This window comes from Cygnus atratus, chromosome 3 (genome assembly GCF_013377495.2).
Source record: "Cygnus atratus isolate AKBS03 ecotype Queensland, Australia chromosome 3, CAtr_DNAZoo_HiC_assembly, whole genome shotgun sequence".
Lineage (NCBI taxonomy): Eukaryota > Metazoa > Chordata > Aves > Anseriformes > Anatidae > Cygnus > Cygnus atratus.
In genome coordinates, this window is record NC_066364.1 from 53,285,676 (window position 1) to 53,304,987 (window position 19,312).

Sequence of the window (19,312 nt, forward strand, 5' to 3'; positions counted from 1 at the left end):
TATATCTCATTCTAATGTGATTTTAATGAGGTATACAGTAGGTGATGGTAGCCATACTACCTGGAGTTCAGAATGCTGAGCTTACCCACAAAACTGTCTTAGGTGCATGTTTTAATGAATTCTAGAGCCAATACTGTTCTGGGTCATGTTTATCATCAAGACATGAAACTGTCTAGAACAGCAGTGGTGTAACACATATCCTTTTCACTTTTTCACGAAATTCTGTTAACTCAGGCATCTGAGAAGTCTGACTCTGGATATAGTTTGTACAGACATACTATGGCAGGAACAGTTCACATAGCTCCTTCACTAATGTGTACATTATAACATGTCTTGCCATTTCAATAATAAGACTGAAATCACAGTGATGGTACTTTGCACAATTTATTTTCCAATACTATGGTTACCTCAACATTATACAATGAATCTGTAGTTTCACGCAGTCTTGCTCTTGTTAACTCTAGTTCTTTCTGGAGTATTTCCTGAGCTTCCTGAAGACTGGAGATATGTCCTTCTGCAGTACCAAGGCCTTGTTCACTTTTTCGTACAAGGTCTTGCAGACGACACACCTATAACATATAATTTTGTTTTTTAAAAAAGGTAATTTATATAATTATTACTAACAATAGCCTAGTCAGCTTGGTTTCATTTTCTTCTATTTCTAATTCCAATCTTTTTTTTTTCCTTTGCACAACCTGTTCTCCTTTAATAACACTTAATGTTTGTGTATTAAAAAACAAAAATCCTGTAATACTGGAAAAGCAAACAAAGATTCAGATTAAAGGATTTTTTTACAAGAAAAAAATCCAACCTATACTTGAAGCACTTTGCAAGGAAAGAGGTTACATAAAAGTTCTGAAATTACCTGTAATTTTACTACGAGAAAGCACATTTTATGCAAATTAAAATAATGAGTAACACTATTTCTAAATACGTAAGCTTTAATCTAATGGATAGATTAACTTGTACCAGCGTATATGTTTCTTTGTCTTCAGATTTCTACCTGTCCATAAATTAGTCTGTATAGTATATAGTATCTGTAAATTATAATGTGATTATTTCCCTAACTGCTACATAACAATACATTTATGTGTGCCTGTTTGTACTTCAGTTCCCCATTTGTAAAACAGTACTATACTTCTTTTGCTTTAAGTAAGAATATTAGAAACTAAACATTGTACATTAAACGGAAAAACTTTTTTTCATATGTAGGCTGGAAGAATGGAGTAATGGCAGGCAGAGGAGACCAAAGAAGAGCAGCTAAAGGGAAGTGAAGTTTTTTCAGAATTAACAGTCTATCTCATTGCCTCTTCATGTTGATATAAATATCAAGGGATGAGTGTCTTAAAATATTATCTTTGGGTTTCTGGGTAACATTAACTACTGCTTCTGTTTGTTAGCATGATTATATAATTATTAATTACATGCAAGTACTGAAAGCTGTTTAAAATGGTCCTTAGTAAAGTCATCAGAAATCCTTTGCATGGAGAGGGCAGTCTAAGAACTGGCCCTATCAGAGAGACAGACTTTCTAAAAAATCTTGATTGGTCAAAGGTGAAATGAGGAGAAATAAAAATAAAATAAAAATAAAAGAGGAATTCACCTAGGAATCTAAAGAGTAAAAAGACAACTTCATCCTAATATATGTGAAAAAGTTGGTATCGACTTAATCAGAACACTCAAAGAAATTTCTGGCAAGTATTTAAGATGACTCCCTTCTTAAGTAGCTTGATGCTAGGAATAGACTTAATGAGGCTTGAATCTTCCTCGTCCTTTGGCTAAGACAGTTGCTGTAAAAAAAATTCTGTCAACAAAGAAAACAGGATGGCATAGGTTCAAAAACAGCCTTCTCAGCAGAGATGCTGAGTTAATGTCTGCAGAAAGCGATAAATATATGCCTACTGTTAAATGAAGTCTTTAACTTAAAAACAAACAAAAAAGGAAGAAGAAGCAGAAACATAAGAAATAAGCTAAAGATGTGCCAGACATTTCACAGACAAGTTTCTTCCAGGTCAGTGAACACACTGAGAAACTATTTTCAATTGTCAATATTATAAACTCAAAAATAAAAGTGTATTTATTGAGATATGCGATTAACACAGACTGCATATACCAATATGTTTTAAATAATTTGGCTCATTATAAGAAAGCGTTGCATGTCATCTTTTGCTGGAAATATATGAAGACGATCTGCAAGTTAGAAAGCTGACTAAAATTCACAGTATGTTAATTATAAAAAAATATGGGTTTAATTACAAGTTATTCTTTCCCCTCTTTCTCTCGACACACTTTGTGTAGAGAGATCTTAGTAGCTTAAGCGAAGTTAAGCAGAGTAAAAACAAGCACAGCTGTTTATGTCAAATTTTTGTACTTTTTTTTTTTGCTTTGTTGATTTTGTAGAAGACTATAAAATCATTTCTCAGAAGGAGTCGAGTAACTTATGCTTGAAGAATATTCCACTTTAAATAGAAATAATACTCTGCACAGACTGAACAGTGTAGTCCTTGCTTTGCACTGGAATCTAAGCACAAACTGAGTACAAGCTCATTATTGATTAAATGTGATCTAATACACAGGACTATTAGCTGATACAATCAAGTTAACCCTTGCCTCCTGATTGGCAGAAGTTAGTTTTGTTGTCAATTCTTCTTTCAGATTTTCCAGCTGTTGTCGAAGCTGATTCTTATCATCCTCCAAATGCAGTTTCTCCTTCTCAAACTGCTGCTCCAACTCCTTCAGAAATAAGAAGAAATGTTAAACATCTGTGATAAGGTATCAAAAAGTACAGGTATACCACATGAAAATTCTTCATCTTTGCATAAATAATATTCCTGATCTCAAGCAAGAATTGTCCTTTCCTTAAAGTGATAAAACATGAACATTTACTTCTATTTATAATAGAGGTATTAGTTTTTCAGCTTATTTTGTCATCTAACATCCTTGATTAATCACAAAATAAAGACATACAGGACTTCCTTCTCAATGATTAGTTTCACTTTGCATTTAATTAGCAAAATCATTAAAACTACATCTACTTTCATGCTTCTGCATTCCATCAACAACTGAAAAATTTTCACTTTGTATAAAATTACACTGATAATGCTTATCTGTTGGCTTTTAACCATTTACCTTCTACACATACCTGCAAAGACAATAGCAAAACTTAAAATCCAGACTGAGCTTTATGAAGTTTTTCATGCTGTTACAATTAAAAACAGATATCTAAATAATCACGTCATACATATAAATTTTATATAGAATCCAAACTAATCAACAATTTGTCCTCAAGTTCAGCTATGTGGAAGGAATAAGATAACACTGTTTTCCTTCAATTGCTGTAGAGTAAACAGCCAAATTCTGTTGTTTTCGGAGGACCTGATGAATTACTGCGACAAATGATGCTTAAGTGAGACTTGTTCAATCTTTCTTGTTTGCACTATGAAATATGCTGTTTGCAAAATTTCATTGGCACTATTCAGACCCTATTCTGATAACTGAGTAATTAGTTCCTTTATGACACTTGTCAGTACAGCTGTGCAGTTCTGAAAAATTATTAGCAACTCTATTTTCATAATCCTTCTATAAGCTGTAAAAATGGCATCAGTTCATTTTATATATGGAAAAATTGAAGCAAAGAAATATTAAAGCCATTTCTTCAGAGTCCTATTCTCATTCTTTAGAGAACTCATGTCCCATTTTTTCCAGACTACTAAACCCATGACGACTTTCCCAGTCTTTCAGTCCCAAAGAAATCCTCATGTTGTCTACCCAAAGGCTTCTTGTACTATGCTCCTTCCTCAGATTAGACTCAACTCCTCTCAGCATCTGAGACCATCCGTGTCTTCCTTGAATTACTCAGAAAACAAACAAACAAAAAAAGCGACATATATTTCACAGAGGAGATAGTATACCAATTAAGAAATACTGAGATCTAGACCCTGACATCTTTTGATAGTTAACTTCCCCTGACTAGAATCAAGTTTCACAATTCTCACATTTATAGGCGTTCCCTATTTCAACTAATTTAAAGATTTTTTTAACTAATTTAATGATTTAAGAACAACTATCTTATGATACCTTTCTTTTATTCTCTATGTTACTTTTCATAACTATTTTTTTAAAACAATTTTTGTAAGGTAGTCAGAACATAAGATAAAAACACCGCTGATGCAAACATGTTCTAAAATAACAGACATAAAAAGATTTAAATATTTTCATCAGGTGTACAGAAAGACTATCACATATTGAAAAGCAATGAAAACACTTGCAGAAGGCAACAGTGTCCCCTAGTAAATTACTCTTCCTAAGCATCAGTGACTACAGCAGAAATATTTTAATAAAACAATATTGTAACAAAAAAGGAAACAACGAGGAAAAAAAAAAGCTACAATGTAACAACAACAAAAGATCTCTGTAGTTTCAAGTCCAACTGGCTGTGACTCTGCCTGTCGCAGAACTCTTTTTCCCCTGTAGTCAGTGTAAGAGACTCACCAGGCCCCAGAACGATCCTGCTAACTTCAGTGAACTTTAACAGAATTCCCAAGTTCAGTTTGCCTAAATACCAGGATCAATGGCAGCTTCAACAGGTCCCCGCTATATGCTGCTATATACTTTGATCTTCTGAGGTCCCTTCCAGCCTGGCTTATTTCGAAATTCTAAACTCAGCTTTCAGGTACCTACCGCTCTAGACCTTTACATATACGCGGTACGGGTACCTCAGCACAGGTACAGGAAGCTGATCTAGGACAAAACACTTTTAGTTTTCCTGACAGCACTTATTTATGAGAGAGCAGTGCTGAAATCAAGTCTGTGTCAAACCTAAGAGGAGAATGGGTAATGCTCCGGTATCACAGATCTGATTTCCTCTTCCACAGCCACCTTCTTAGTTTTGCCTACTGCAACATCCTCAGCTTGCTCGTACCTTGCTTACAGGTTGCAAGCTGCACAGCTCCACAGAACTGCAGTTTCCACTGCTTTATATCCCAAACGTAAACATGTAAAACAACAGCAAAGAGAAATAATTAACAATATTCTGAAATCTTTTATAGTAATCATGAATCTAACATGAACTGCAATTAAATAACATCTGTAAAATCTAAAATTTCTTGTACCTGTAACCTCAAAGTTTTACTGTATCCATTAGTACCCTAATATTATTATTCCCATAGCAATCAAATTCTTGAACTGAAAGGGCGCTGTCCCTGTGGAACCATCCAATTACATACAGAGCAGAATGCATCACAGTTTTAATTTTAAACTGAAATTTTCAAAATGTCTTTTTCCTCCTTTTTTTTTTTTTTTTTTTCCCTTTTTCTCCTCTGTATCCTCTAAAAAGTAACTTTAAGGCATGGACTTTTTTTTTTTGGTCAGTAATGAATATGATATGAGCAGATTTCTACCTCTTGCTGCACAAGACCAACTTTAAAAAGTTTTGAAACCTTCCCTGTTCAACAAACTAGAAACAGTAACTACCTCAACTGGAAACAGTCTGACTTTCAGGTAGTAAAAAGAGTTTACACATAAGCAACAGACTTTTTCTGGTTTAAAAATGTAAGCTTAGCTATTTTATAAAGCTCGAAAAATGAAAACATTCATCACAAAGATTTCTTTAAGTATGAGCGATACATCTTCATTTGGCAATCTTCCAGTGGGAATTCTTCAGAGTGAGGATAGCTTCAGCAGTTAATGCAATTATTCTTTGCTCTCTAACCCACTCTGGATCATTTCCAGTGTTCCACATATGACTCACTAATAAGAGTCTAAGAGTTAAGTGCTTAGGAGTGCATCAATAAGAATTTTTATGTATTTGGTCCTGAAATGTGGAGAAATCCAACAATTGATACCAGTAAGTACTGCCTGGAGTAGCAGAGAGAATTCCTTCCGTACTTTACCATAAAGAATTTATTCCCCCTTAAGAAAAACGGGGAATACTAGTTAAATTACAGTTAAAAACTGCAGTTCTTTTGCAGATAAGTCTTTGTGTTTACTGAACCTACAATTCATGTTCCTACAGATAAGTTTTCTTCTGTATAAGAGTAACCCTAGGAATGAGAAAACCTCAGCATCTTTTCAAAGAAGGCAAATGAAGCCACAAACAAAAATGACCCTACCCTACCCCCAAAAAAAAACCCCACCACCTTACTGAAGTGAAGGAAAATATTCCCAGACACCTTTACAATACATTGTTTTAATAAAAGGCATTTTTAAAGTTACAAACAAAGTAAACATGAAAGATCAGATGCATATATTTCTCAGAGAACTACTTCCATTACTGGGAGACATGGAAAAAATCTTTGTGATTTATTCAAAATAAGATTAAGAAGCAACACGTTAGTAAAATAATTTGGGAAATAAAATCAGTCCAAGACCCACACCACTGCCTACAACTGTGTTTCTTGTTATATTTCTTGTGGACACTGACCAGAAGAGCACAACAAAGCCTTACATTCAATGATTAACATTTATCCCATATCTTTTTTATACAGCAGAACTTGTGTATAACATATATACAATCAGACTATGAAATAATACATCAAAATTTGTCCTCTCATCCCAAAAGGCAAATTCTGTGAAAGTGAAGAGCCTTTAAATTTCAGTATTCTAGTCAAAGGTAAATTAATAGTCTACATAAAATTAGCGTAATTTTATGATATGTTAGGTACAGCTGTTGTCTTCTGAGCATCCATAAAGTACTAATATATTATCTTTTTGTATTTCTGGACTGTTTATGGGAATTGTAAATAACCTTTAGCCTCCTTCAGAGAAACTAATCTTGAGCGATATTCCAACCATTCTGCATATGGATCACAAAACTGGAAAAACACACCTACTACACTCAAAAGTGGTAGTCTTCATCACAAAGAAAGTTGTTTTGAGCTAGGAATTTTTCTTCTGTATGCAGAAAAATAAGAGCACTATTTTTTTTATAAGGCATGTGTTACTTTAATAAAGGCTGAGTAGTTTCTTCAGAAAGGCCCAGCAAATCTGCAGGTAGCTCCAAATAAGACTTGCCATAGAACAAAACCATGCAGTACAAGGCTCAAATTATAATGTTTGTTTTTTAGAATATGTTTGATTATTCAGAAAAAACAAACCTACCATCTGCAGTTTTTTCTTATCTTTATTAGCATTACTGTGTGCAGCCTCTATTGCAGTATGGTGTTTCCAGGTCAATTCTTCTAAAGTCTTTGAATGAGCCTCCTTCAACTGTGCAGCCTCTCCTTCTAATCTTGCTTGCAGTTTTACCAACTCCTTCTCATAATATTCACGTTGTGTCTCCCTTGCTTCGTTTACTTTCTACAAAAGATGAAGAGAAAAAAAAAATTACTTCTATTCAAGGGTAACAAAATCCTAGCACCATTCCAGTAAGACGAAAAAATACAAAACATTACTGATGACATAAATCAACAAAAATTAACTTTCATATAAAGCAAATTGAGTGAACACTAAGCACTGATTAAACTTGTATGTAACCAAAAACTAGTTTAAATATATCCATGCAAAACAATATATTCATTTTAAAATCTTTTCTCTTTTTATTTTTTTTGCACTATTTAATCTGGGGAAACAGCCATCAGGTATCAAGTCTATAGAAAATTTCAGCTCATTAGTTTCAAACATGTGCAGCACCTTTTCAGAGACTTTATTTTTTAATTTATTATTTAACCGTTTCACCTTTTTTCTTCCCAAGACACTTTTGATACTAGGCATCTATGCATATCACAGTAAGTTATATGAAGTTGCTTAAAAGACGTCCAAAGCAGTCTGAACAATATCTAATCTGATCTCCCTCTGCTCTCACTTTAAGCCCTATGTTAGTTGTTCTACGTTAAAACATGAAGTACATTTGGAACATACTAATACAGGTCCTAGTCCAGGCTTACCAAACTTTAAAATGAAAACATATTCACTTTTTTTCCCTTACAATTCTAAGTCTTATGCTTTTATTCAGCTAAAGCCAGTAGGATGTCTAACCTTCTCCAAGGCCAGAATCTGCTGTCTTTGTCGCTCATCCAGACTCTGTGTTTTGCTTTGTAGTAAGTTTCTTTCCTCTTCCAGTTGGGACAGTTTTTCCTTTAATCTAGACTTTTCTGATTCCAAATCTCTGATTGTAACTTCTTGAGTCATTTGGGTGGCTTGAAGCATTCCAATATGACCTAGAAACAACATAACTCTTTAAAACCTTGTGTCATTGTTCCCGTAATTGAAGTATAAATTAATTAATACTCTGGCAATTTCAAGAAGTTAGTGGAAGCTTACATGTTGATCTCAATATTATCTTTACTGCAATGTTTACATTCCCTTTTGTAAACAATGTTTACATTTGCCCCTTTTTAGTTTTATCGTAAAACATCCCACAGCTGTTGAGGACTTGGTGCTGGGGCTCCTTTAGTTTCAGTTTTCCTGGTTCAAAATTGCATATTGACTCCAAGAGAAAGTAGAGGTAGGCAAGAGTATGAACATGCACAGTATGTCTCAAAAACTCAGAGAACCTCACCTAGAACTGCACATTTTTGTGTAGCTTGTTGCAGGGTAAAAGAGAGACGAACACTGAAGTCTAATGGTAAAGATGTTAGCATTATCAAACTCGTAATTTCACCACCATACAAGGTATAGCAGCTAAAGCTATGTAAAACATAGAATTACACTACATTTTGCTATGAGGATATGACTAAAAGCTGCAACAGAACTCATTTTCTCTATAGCAGAGCACGAGCTAAATCTCTGTGGGTCAGAGGCTTGCTTTTAATGTCTGCCCTGGTTTGGGCTGAGAAAGTAGAGTTAATTCTCTTCATAGTGGCTAGTATGGTGCTGCACTTTGGATTTAGAAGGAAAATAATGTTGATAACACAGAGATGTTCTAGTTATTGTTGAGTCTGGCCTTCCCTGCTCCTGGTGCTGCCCTGCCAGCAAGGAGGCTGGGGGTGCCCCAGGAGCTGGGAGGGGACACCAGCCAACACAGCTGACCCCAACTGACCAAAGGGATGTGCCCTACCATATGGTGTCATGCTGAAGAATAAAACGGGGGGAGCTGGCTGAGGAGGTGCTGCCGCTGCTGGGGATGGGCTGGGCATCAGAGTCAGCAGGTGGTGAGCAATTGCATTGTGCATCACTTGTTTTACTCCTCCTCCTCCTCCTCCTCCCTCCCCCCCCTTTTTTTTCCTTCTCACTTTATTATTAAACTGTCCTTATCTCAGCCCAAAAGCTCCTGTACTTTTCAATTCTCTCTGCCATTCCACTGAGCGTGGGGAGCAAGCAAATAGTTTGCATACTGTTTATCTGCCTGCCAGGTTAAATCACAACAGTTATAGAAGTTCAGCCATTTCTGAAGATAAACAGAAGAATAATACACTAATTTCCCATAATAGACTTGGCAGTTTTCTCAAATCGCAATATGAGTAAATACTTCATATGGTAATTAAGTACGAGAACTCAGTTTCTTTGGGACAAGATTTTTGACTTCCACATTTGAGCTGACAAGAGAAACCATTCCTAAACAAGGTGGTATCCAATTACCTCACATGGTAATGGCTTGGTGATTTGAGATTCTCTTACCAGGGAACCTATTCCTTTTATCTATTTACATCCAGTCTTGTCTCCCAGTTGGTCTCTATACTGTCAAAACATATAGCCTAGAGTACTCCAAGCCCCTACCTTAGCTAGCTCGTGTATGCACTTACCCTAGACATAAAGCAGACACACTCAGTCCTTCTGTAGAGCTGCCTCATTATTTGAGGGACAGAAATAAAACCTTGATACAGGCCACATTCACAATTTGAGGGCTAGGCCACATATAGCTAGCTATCTGTGCTAGCACACTTACAGTATTAACGTGTTAATGCTGGGAAGCAATTTCTGTCCCTAAGGCTGACTGGTCTAGTCTAGCAGCATCTCAGCCTTCAAAAGGAAGTGATCTTATCCAAACTGACTCTTGGGATGAGCCCTGGGGCTTGTGCTAACTTCTGGAAAATAATCAGGTATTTCTACGATTGGTCTAGTTGAGAAACACCAAAGATAAGCCAGGTACTTATTTTTAACCTACCTGCAGCATAGTTAACCAGGTTAAAGTCCATGCCCATGTCCTATCACTAAACAGTTTGCCAGAGACACAGCACTAATGAGGTAAAATCCAAATCCACACATGTAGAGCCAACTCAAACAATTTTCTATGCCTTTCCTTAGGCCAAAATGCACAGAGAAGTCAAGAAAATAGCTATAAAGAAAACCTGAACAAATTTATAAGCCAAAAAGCTGCTTATCTTCTGAAAATAGGTGTAAAGCAAATTACCACAGTCTCAGCAAAACCACAGAGCAACAGAAAAAGGATGAAGAAACAGGAAGCATGTTTCAATGGTTACATGGAGAACAAAGAAATACAAGACAGAAGCATTTTGTACGAGTATAGTTAAGGCAAGACATTTCAAGGCCTACAAGATACATACATGGCATACAAATACAACATTTATACAAGTACATAAAAAAGAATTTTAAGTACAATGCATGCAATATCAAAACAGTCTATAAAAAACTTGTCAAACTTCTCTGCACAGCATTAAACAGTTTTTAAGCACTCTAAACCTGCACAAGGCTAAAAGAAAAAAGAAAGGCTAGAATTAATAAATGAAGTTGATTTCCAAATTATGTTACTAACATACATACTGGCTTTGAGAACGAGATCAGTGGCCTGCTGCTGTAAGCGTTCTCTAGCAGCTGCTAGCTCACTTTCCACTTCTTTGTGTTTGCTTAGCAATGACATCTCCTCCTCCTTCACATCATCTAGCTGTTTCTGAAGAACCTAGAGGAAGCATGGTATAATGTCTGTTATTATATAGAATCATGTTTAAATTTAATTGAGCTTTAAGTGAAAATGTAAAGCAAGCGTTATTCAAACAAAAGCTGAAATCTTGCAATATTGTCACCATACTCATTTTGTTCTATGTGTTTTTCCAAAAATATCATTGAAGCACCATAAGATACTGGATATGTGGCATGACAAGGATGCATAAAGAGAAGCATGACAATATTCAAAAGGATATATGAAAAATAAAAGTGGTAATGTGGTCCACAGATTTTGGGGACCAATTTGAGATGCTTGTTTTCAGGTGTCTCAGAGTTCTTCAAATTGAAGAATACATTATACATGCTGAGCAGTTTTCATTTTCCTTAATTAAACAGAGTTGAAAATGAACTTTTGGAAGATCCCTTGGGAAACTGGAAAAAGGTATTCTGTATTCATCTTCTGATACATCAAGAAGGTAGCCTTCTTTCACTGTACCCTGTAGCCTTTACACAAGAAAGCAGCAAAATATTGCAAAAGATTGGCAGGAATTAGATTATAAATGGAAAAAGCTAATAGTCCCTCTCAGCTCTAACCAATGATGTTGTCCTGGTTTCAGGTAGGACAGAGTTAATTTTCCTCCTAGTAGCTGGCAGGGTGCTATGTTTTGGATTAGGATGAGAAGAGCGCTGATAACATGCTGATGTTTTAATTGTTGTAGAGCAATGCTTACACCAAGCCAAGGACTTTTCAGCTTCTCGCTCTGTCCTGCTAGCGAGCAGGCTGGGGGTGCAGCAGGAGCTGGGAGGGGACAGACCCAGGACAGCTGACCCAAACTGGCCAAAGGGGTATTCCATACCATCTGACGTCATGCTGAACAATATATAGGGGTGGCTAGCCGGGGTGGGGGGGCCGGCTGCTCGGGGATAGGCTGGGCATCGGTCAGCGGGTGGTGAGCAATTGCATTGTGCATCACTTTGTACACATTATTACTATTATTATTATTATTGTTATTATTATTGTTATTATTTTCCCTGTCTTAATAAACTGTCCTTATCTCAACTCACAGGCTTCACTTTCCCATTTCTCTCCCCCATCCCGGAGAGGGAGGGGGGAGGGTGAGCGAACGGCTGTGTGGTGTTTGGCTGCCAGCCGGGCTAAACCACAACAGTCAATTTGGTGCCCAACGTGGGGCTCGAAGGGTTGAGATATCGACAGATTTGACCTGAGTGTGTTAAACTAAAATTGGTATAAGTATTCGACCTGCTTAATAGTTGCTAGTCACAATGTTGATTGCTTTCATCTCAAGTCTGCTATACCTGTTTCCCAAATTGAGTATTATAGCAAGTTACTGTCTGTATGTGCTCCCTGTCATGCTGTTTATCCTTTCCGGGCCCTGGTTCAAGATTGTTATGGTACTGTGTGGTGTAACGATGGCTTATGAAATGATGAAATATCTGGTCATGACTCTAACCTGGTATTTGTACTCAGCACTGTCGTCGACTCTATACTTCGGAAACCATATCTCAGAAACTATTAGCAATTACACCTATTGCCTTTTTTCATCAGGGAGTCCATCTCTGGAGGGGACAGGGGAAGATATTTTCTCCTACCTGTTCACTCTCCCTTCCTCCTTCACCACCCTCTTATCCCCCGAGCTAGTTACGGTAGCTCTCCAAGATGTTGAATATCCTTGGGATACTCAGACCAGCATGTTCTTGTTGTTATGTCTCCTGAATGCGCTTCAGGTTTTGTTTAAGGTTAAAGCCTCTCTGGTATGGAGGACGATGGCTGAAATACAAATATGGAGAGGCCTGGCAGATTGATTACATCACACTCCCCCAAACCCGCAACGGCAAGCGCCACGTACTTACAATGGTGGAAGCAACCACCGGATGGCTGGAAACATATCCTGTGCCCCATGCCACCGCCCGGAACACTATCCTGGGCCTTGAAAAGCAAGTCCTATGGCGACATGGCACCCCAGAAAGAATTGAGTCAGACAATGGGACTCATTTCCGAAACAACCTTATAGACACTTGGGCCAAAGAACGTGGTATTGAGTGGGTGTATCACGTCCCTTATCATGCACCAGCCTCCGGGAAAGTTGAACGATACAATGGACTGTTAAAGACTACACTGAAAGCGATGGGTGCTGGGACATTCAAAAATTGGGAAACACATTTGGCAAAGGCCACCTGGTTAGTCAATACTAGAGGATCTGCCAACCGAGCTGGACCTGCCCAATCAAACCTGTTACGCACTGTAGAAGGGGATAAAGTTCCTGTAGTGCACGTAAGAAACATGCTGGGTAAGACAGTGTGGGCTACTCCTGCCTCAGGAAAAGGCAAGCCCATTCGTGGGATTGCTTTTGCCCAGGGACCTGGATGCACTTGGTGGGTAATGCAAAAGAATGGGGAGGTTCGGTGTGTACCTCAAGGGGACCTAATACTGGGTGAGAATAGCCCATGAGTTGAATTGTAGTATGTTAATTATCATATAACACTGTATGTCATCACTACCATGGTTGCTATATATCATAGATGAAAATGGTGACTAATTAGAAGGTATTGGAAAGAGTGTAACCTGAGCATGACATAAATGGTATGGAATAAGGGGTGGATATCTGTCCTGGTTTCAGGTAGGACAGAGTTAATTTTCCTCCTAGTAGCTGGCAGGGTGCTATGTTTTGGATTAGGATGAGAAGAGCGCTGATAACATGCTGATGTTTTAATTGTTGTAGAGCAATGCTTACACCAAGCCAAGGACTTTTCAGCTTCTCGCTCTGTCCTGCTAGCGAGCAGGCTGGGGGTGCAGCAGGAGCTGGGAGGGGACAGACCCAGGACAGCTGACCCAAACTGGCCAAAGGGGTATTCCATACCATCTGACGTCATGCTGAACAATATATAGGGGTGGCTAGCCGGGGTGGGGGGGCCGGCTGCTCGGGGATAGGCTGGGCATCGGTCAGCGGGTGGTGAGCAATTGCATTGTGCATCACTTTGTACACATTATTACTATTATTATTATTATTGTTATTATTATTGTTATTATTTTCCCTGTCTTAATAAACTGTCCTTATCTCAACTCACAGGCTTCACTTTCCCATTTCTCTCCCCCATCCCGGAGAGGGAGGGGGGAGGGTGAGCGAACGGCTGTGTGGTGTTTGGCTGCCAGCCGGGCTAAACCACAACAGTCAATTTGGTGCCCAACGTGGGGCTCGAAGGGTTGAGATATCGACAGATTTGACCTGAGTGTGTTAAACTAAAATTGGTATAAGTATTCGACCTGCTTAATAGTTGCTAGTCACAATGTTGATTGCTTTCATCTCAAGTCTGCTATACCTGTTTCCCAAATTGAGTATTATAGCAAGTTACTGTCTGTATGTGCTCCCTGTCATGCTGTTTATCCTTTCCGGGCCCTGGTTCAAGATTGTTATGGTACTGTGTGGTGTAACGATGGCTTATGAAATGATGAAATATCTGGTCATGACTCTAACCTGGTATTTGTACTCAGCACTGTCGTCGACTCTATACTTCGGAAACCATATCTCAGAAACTATTAGCAATTACACCTATTGCCTTTTTTCATCAGGGAGTCCATCTCTGGAGGGGACAGGGGAAGATATTTTCTCCTACCTGTTCACTCTCCCTTCCTCCTTCACCACCCTCTTATCCCCCGAGCTAGTTACGGTAGCTCTCCAAGATGTTGAATATCCTTGGGATACTCAGACCAGCATGTTCTTGTTGTTATGTCTCCTGAATGCGCTTCAGGTTTTGTTTAAGGTTAAAGCCTCTCTGGTATGGAGGACGATGGCTGAAATACAAATATGGAGAGGCCTGGCAGATTGATTACATCACACTCCCCCAAACCCGCAACGGCAAGCGCCACGTACTTACAATGGTGGAAGCAACCACCGGATGGCTGGAAACATATCCTGTGCCCCATGCCACCGCCCGGAACACTATCCTGGGCCTTGAAAAGCAAGTCCTATGGCGACATGGCACCCCAGAAAGAATTGAGTCAGACAATGGGACTCATTTCCGAAACAACCTTATAGACACTTGGGCCAAAGAACGTGGTATTGAGTGGGTGTATCACGTCCCTTATCATGCACCAGCCTCCGGGAAAGTTGAACGATACAATGGACTGTTAAAGACTACACTGAAAGCGATGGGTGCTGGGACATTCAAAAATTGGGAAACACATTTGGCAAAGGCCACCTGGTTAGTCAATACTAGAGGATCTGCCAACCGAGCTGGACCTGCCCAATCAAACCTGTTACGCACTGTAGAAGGGGATAAAGTTCCTGTAGTGCACGTAAGAAACATGCTGGGTAAGACAGTGTGGGCTACTCCTGCCTCAGGAAAAGGCAAGCCCATTCGTGGGATTGCTTTTGCCCAGGGACCTGGATGCACTTGGTGGGTAATGCAAAAGAATGGGGAGGTTCGGTGTGTACCTCAAGGGGACCTAATACTGGGTGAGAATAGCCCATGAGTTGAATTGTAGTATGTTAATTATCATATAACACTGTATGTCATCACTACCATGGTTGCTATATATCATAGATGAAAATGGTGACTAATTAGAAGGTATTGGAAAGAGTGTAACCTGAGCATGACATAAATGGTATGGAATAAGGGGTGGATATCTGTCCTGGTTTCAGGTAGGACAGAGTTAATTTTCCTCCTAGTAGCTGGCAGGGTGCTATGTTTTGGATTAGGATGAGAAGAGCGCTGATAACATGCTGATGTTTTAATTGTTGTAGAGCAATGCTTACACCAAGCCAAGGACTTTTCAGCTTCTCGCTCTGTCCTGCTAGCGAGCAGGCTGGGGGTGCAGCAGGAGCTGGGAGGGGACAGACCCAGGACAGCTGACCCAAACTGGCCAAAGGGGTATTCCATACCATCTGACGTCATGCTGAACAATATATAGGGGTGGCTAGCCGGGGTGGGGGGGCCGGCTGCTCGGGGATAGGCTGGGCATCGGTCAACGGGTGGTGAGCAATTGCATTGTGCATCACTTTGTACACATTATTACTATTATTATTATTATTATTATTATTGTTATTATTTTCCCTGTCTTAATAAACTGTCCTTATCTCAACTCACAGGCTTCACTTTCCCGTTTCTCTCCCCCATCCCGGAGAGGGAGGGGGGAGGGTGAGCGAACGGCTGTGTGGTGTTTGGCTGCCAGCCGGGCTAAACCACAACAGATGTCCTGGATGCTTCCAGAACTACTAAAATCATCACATTTAAGGTACTTGGAAACTTGAGAGTTACTAAAACTGCTAAAGTCAAGATACTTAAGTTTCCACACAGAGATTACTGATCTTCAGTACCCTTAGACCTCAGCACAGTTACCGAAACACAAGCAGTATTTCACAGAATCTTTTCCTTCATGTCCAGCATACCCTGTCCTTCCTTTCTGATGACCAAAAAAAAATAAGCAGTCTTTATATTTCTGGGATGTTTTTTTCCTTCTTTATGGAAAAGAAACGTTAGTATTGAACAAAAACTTCAGTATCTAAATAATACTGAAAATATATGCAACACTTTAGTTACTGCTTGTAAAAACATCACCGGAGACTTTTTGTTATAAAGTTAAAATACAGAAAGTTTTGTTTTATTTTGTTTTTCCTTGCCTCCCACAAACCTACTGTTCTCAATACCCAGGATGTTTAGGCCAGGTAGTCATTATTGATCTCTATAAGCACAACTGCACTGAATAAAGAATATTCATTATATTTATCTTGACCGTTCTATGACATTCCCGTACAATACATTTCTGCAGCCCAGATAAGTGGTTTTTCACCTTTTCTAGCAAGTGTTCCAGTTTACCAGCATAACATCTCAGTCATTACCAGTCACCATCCTCCTTCCTACACTGAACCTTTTGTTTTGGGAGGTAGGGATGAATTTATGGGAAGACCTGATGCAAAGATTCAGCACTGTTGCGTGCACGTGTGTGTTCCTAAGTGGTAATGGTTTTGAGTAATCTGTTGAGTACTTTCTGCCCTTTGGGTAACATGGCTGGATCAACCAAGTTCTGGTCATGTGCAGCTGAAAGCAAGACACTTTCCCTGTATAAAGAGACTAAAACTATCCCCTGGACTGCAGCTTCTAGATTCTGCTGGAATATAAACAAATATTAATCCAGTCTGGGAAAATTAAATAAAATAATATAAATAAATAAATAACATTTAGAAATGGATGAAAATCAATTATGAATAGCAGAAAATTCATTTTACATGTTCCAAGCACCTCAACCTAACAGTCTGGCAGAAAGACAGCCTAAATAAGAAAAGAAAAAACAAATCAGTCTTTGACACTACGTATTATTGGCCCCACCTGAACATTGTTTTCTGCTGTACTAAGAGCCACTTGAAGTTTTTGGCATTTCTCCCGTAGACTGGCAGCTTCATCCTGGACCATTTGCAACTCAGTTTTAAGCTTTCCCAGATTCTTCCGTAAAATACTTTCTTGGTTTTGAAATTCTTTTCTTAGCTCCACCTCTTTCTCTTTGCAAGCATGCAGACTTTCAGCTGTAAAAAGCTGAGATCTTTTCAAAGAATCAAGTTCGTGTTCATAGAAGGTCTGTGCTTTGCTGAGTTTGCCTTCGTAATCCTCAATGAGTTTTTTTCTTTCCAGTCTTAACTCCTCAACTTTATTGTTCAAGTCTTCCAGCTCCAGTCTGTGCAATTCCTCTAGCTTTTCTTGCCCCTTACTCAAGGTAGCATTCTGACTCTGTTGAGTCTTCAGAAGTTCTTGAATCTCAAGCCTATGTGCAGCTCTCAAGTCTTCCAGAGCTGAACGCTTGTCCTTCTCATACTGCACTTGCAACTGTATGAAACTTCGTAGCCTTTCCTCAAATTTCTTTCTAATCTCTTCTACTTCTCTTGACATGGTCACTACACGTTGGACATGCTGGGCTTCTGCACAAAGCTGCATATCCTCAACTCTATCCTTATATGCTTCAAATTCTGTCAAGGCCTGATGTTTCATCTTTTTATGATCTTCCAATGACTCTTCCAAAACCTGGATCTTTCTCTTAAGATCCATTTCTTCCGCAACTTTACTTTTATACTGCAAGATCTTCTCCCTGGTCTCTGCAAGAATTTGCTGAATTTCTTCTTCATGGGCATCCTTAAGGGCTTGGATGGCAGCTTCGTGTTCATCATTTTTAGTGTTCAATGCATATATTACCTGCAAGTATGAAATAACAATATATTGAGAAAAGGCATTCTGTTTATCTGCCTAATAAAAAATATAAAATAAAACAAAAAAGAGCTTAGATACTTTGCTACTTTGACAATCTGGCCCGTTTTCCTGATACAAGTAAGTCACCAAATGGTCTTATCAATTTGACTGTATAAACTCTGTATTAGTAATTACAATCTTACACAATTTCGTAGAATGGGCTTTTATGCTTTTAAACCTATATTTTTCCTGATCAAAGTTTTGCCTTTATAAGCATGCTGTTGCTGTAAACACCACTGGAGGAAAAGAAAAAAAAACATTCAACATCTGAAAAACAAAACATTTATTTAAAAGAATTAAAAGCATAGCCTAAAAAGAAATTTGAGCAGAAGTTGTCTATCAGAAAACAAACACACACGAAACAGTGTAAGTTCCAATTTCCTTTCATGTTGTAATGAAGTCTAAAACTCAAATTCCTTCTTTCCAAATGATGACTGTTCTTAAATATTTTATTTTAAACAAACCTCAAATGCCAACATTGATTGCTCTGGTTTAAAGGCCTGCGGGTTGCTCGGATACAAGTGTGGTTTTTTTTTGACAGCTTATCTGGGAGACAACCTGTGCATGTCAGTCTCCTAAGGTCTGAGGTTCCTGGCTATGCGAGCTTGCCAACTTCTCTGCTAGCAAGTCAGCTGAACAGAAGGGTAACTGGCAAAGCAGCCAACAGTTTGGGAGCCCAGGAAGCTATGCAGCTCAAAAACCACACTAAAACGGCAGTCCTTTTTTTTTTTTAATAGAAAACAAAAAGAAAGTTCTGAAACATCATCAGATACAAATGGAAAAAATACCTAAGCTGCCTCACTCAACTTTATATAGCAAGGAAATAACTTTTTAAAAGTTTACCTTGCATTATTCATTTTTTTTCCAAGCTATGCAAATGTTATTTAATGAAAGAGAAAAAATGGCTCTGCCATGCTTTTGGTGACTGTGCTCAACACTGCTAATATCTCTGTAGGCAGCAGGTAGTCTTTTGGATTTCCCTAGAAAAAAATAGCTTTCCTAGTGCAAATGAGCTTTGTAGCTCAGAGACTCAAAAATTTCCTCTAATACATTACCAAAAAAATGACACTAGTGACATGCAATTCCATTAACAGAATCATAGCTATTGTTGCAATGCCTGGCACCCAAGGGTTTTCAACCTGTTATACTCTCACTGGTTTTGGTGATGCCAGCAGGAACTTCTGAGTGCAAAGCTCTCCTCTCTCTCCTGTCACCAGCATACAGTCAAATTTCTCCATTACTGGAGGGTCAAGACACATCATTTGTCCAACCAGTCACA

At 38.6% G+C, this 19,312-nt stretch overlaps 1 protein-coding gene across 3 annotated transcripts in view; it reads right to left on the bottom strand.

The window, feature by feature from the left end:
- FAM184A (family with sequence similarity 184 member A) overlaps window positions 1-19,312 on the bottom strand; it is a 79,797-nt gene that overhangs the window by 37,336 nt on the left and 23,149 nt on the right. For all 3 annotated transcript variants that reach the window (XM_050710172.1, XM_035538923.2, XM_035538922.2), the window contains exons 2-7: window positions 17,125-17,979; window positions 10,660-10,795; window positions 7,975-8,156; window positions 7,099-7,296; window positions 2,611-2,733; window positions 408-569 (exon numbers count right to left, since the gene is read on the bottom strand). In XM_050710172.1, the coding sequence (XP_050566129.1) occupies window positions 408-569; window positions 2,611-2,733; window positions 7,099-7,296; window positions 7,975-8,156; window positions 10,660-10,795; window positions 17,125-17,979 (1,656 nt within the window). The remainder of the gene's footprint in view (window positions 1-407; window positions 570-2,610; window positions 2,734-7,098; window positions 7,297-7,974; window positions 8,157-10,659; window positions 10,796-17,124; window positions 17,980-19,312) is intronic.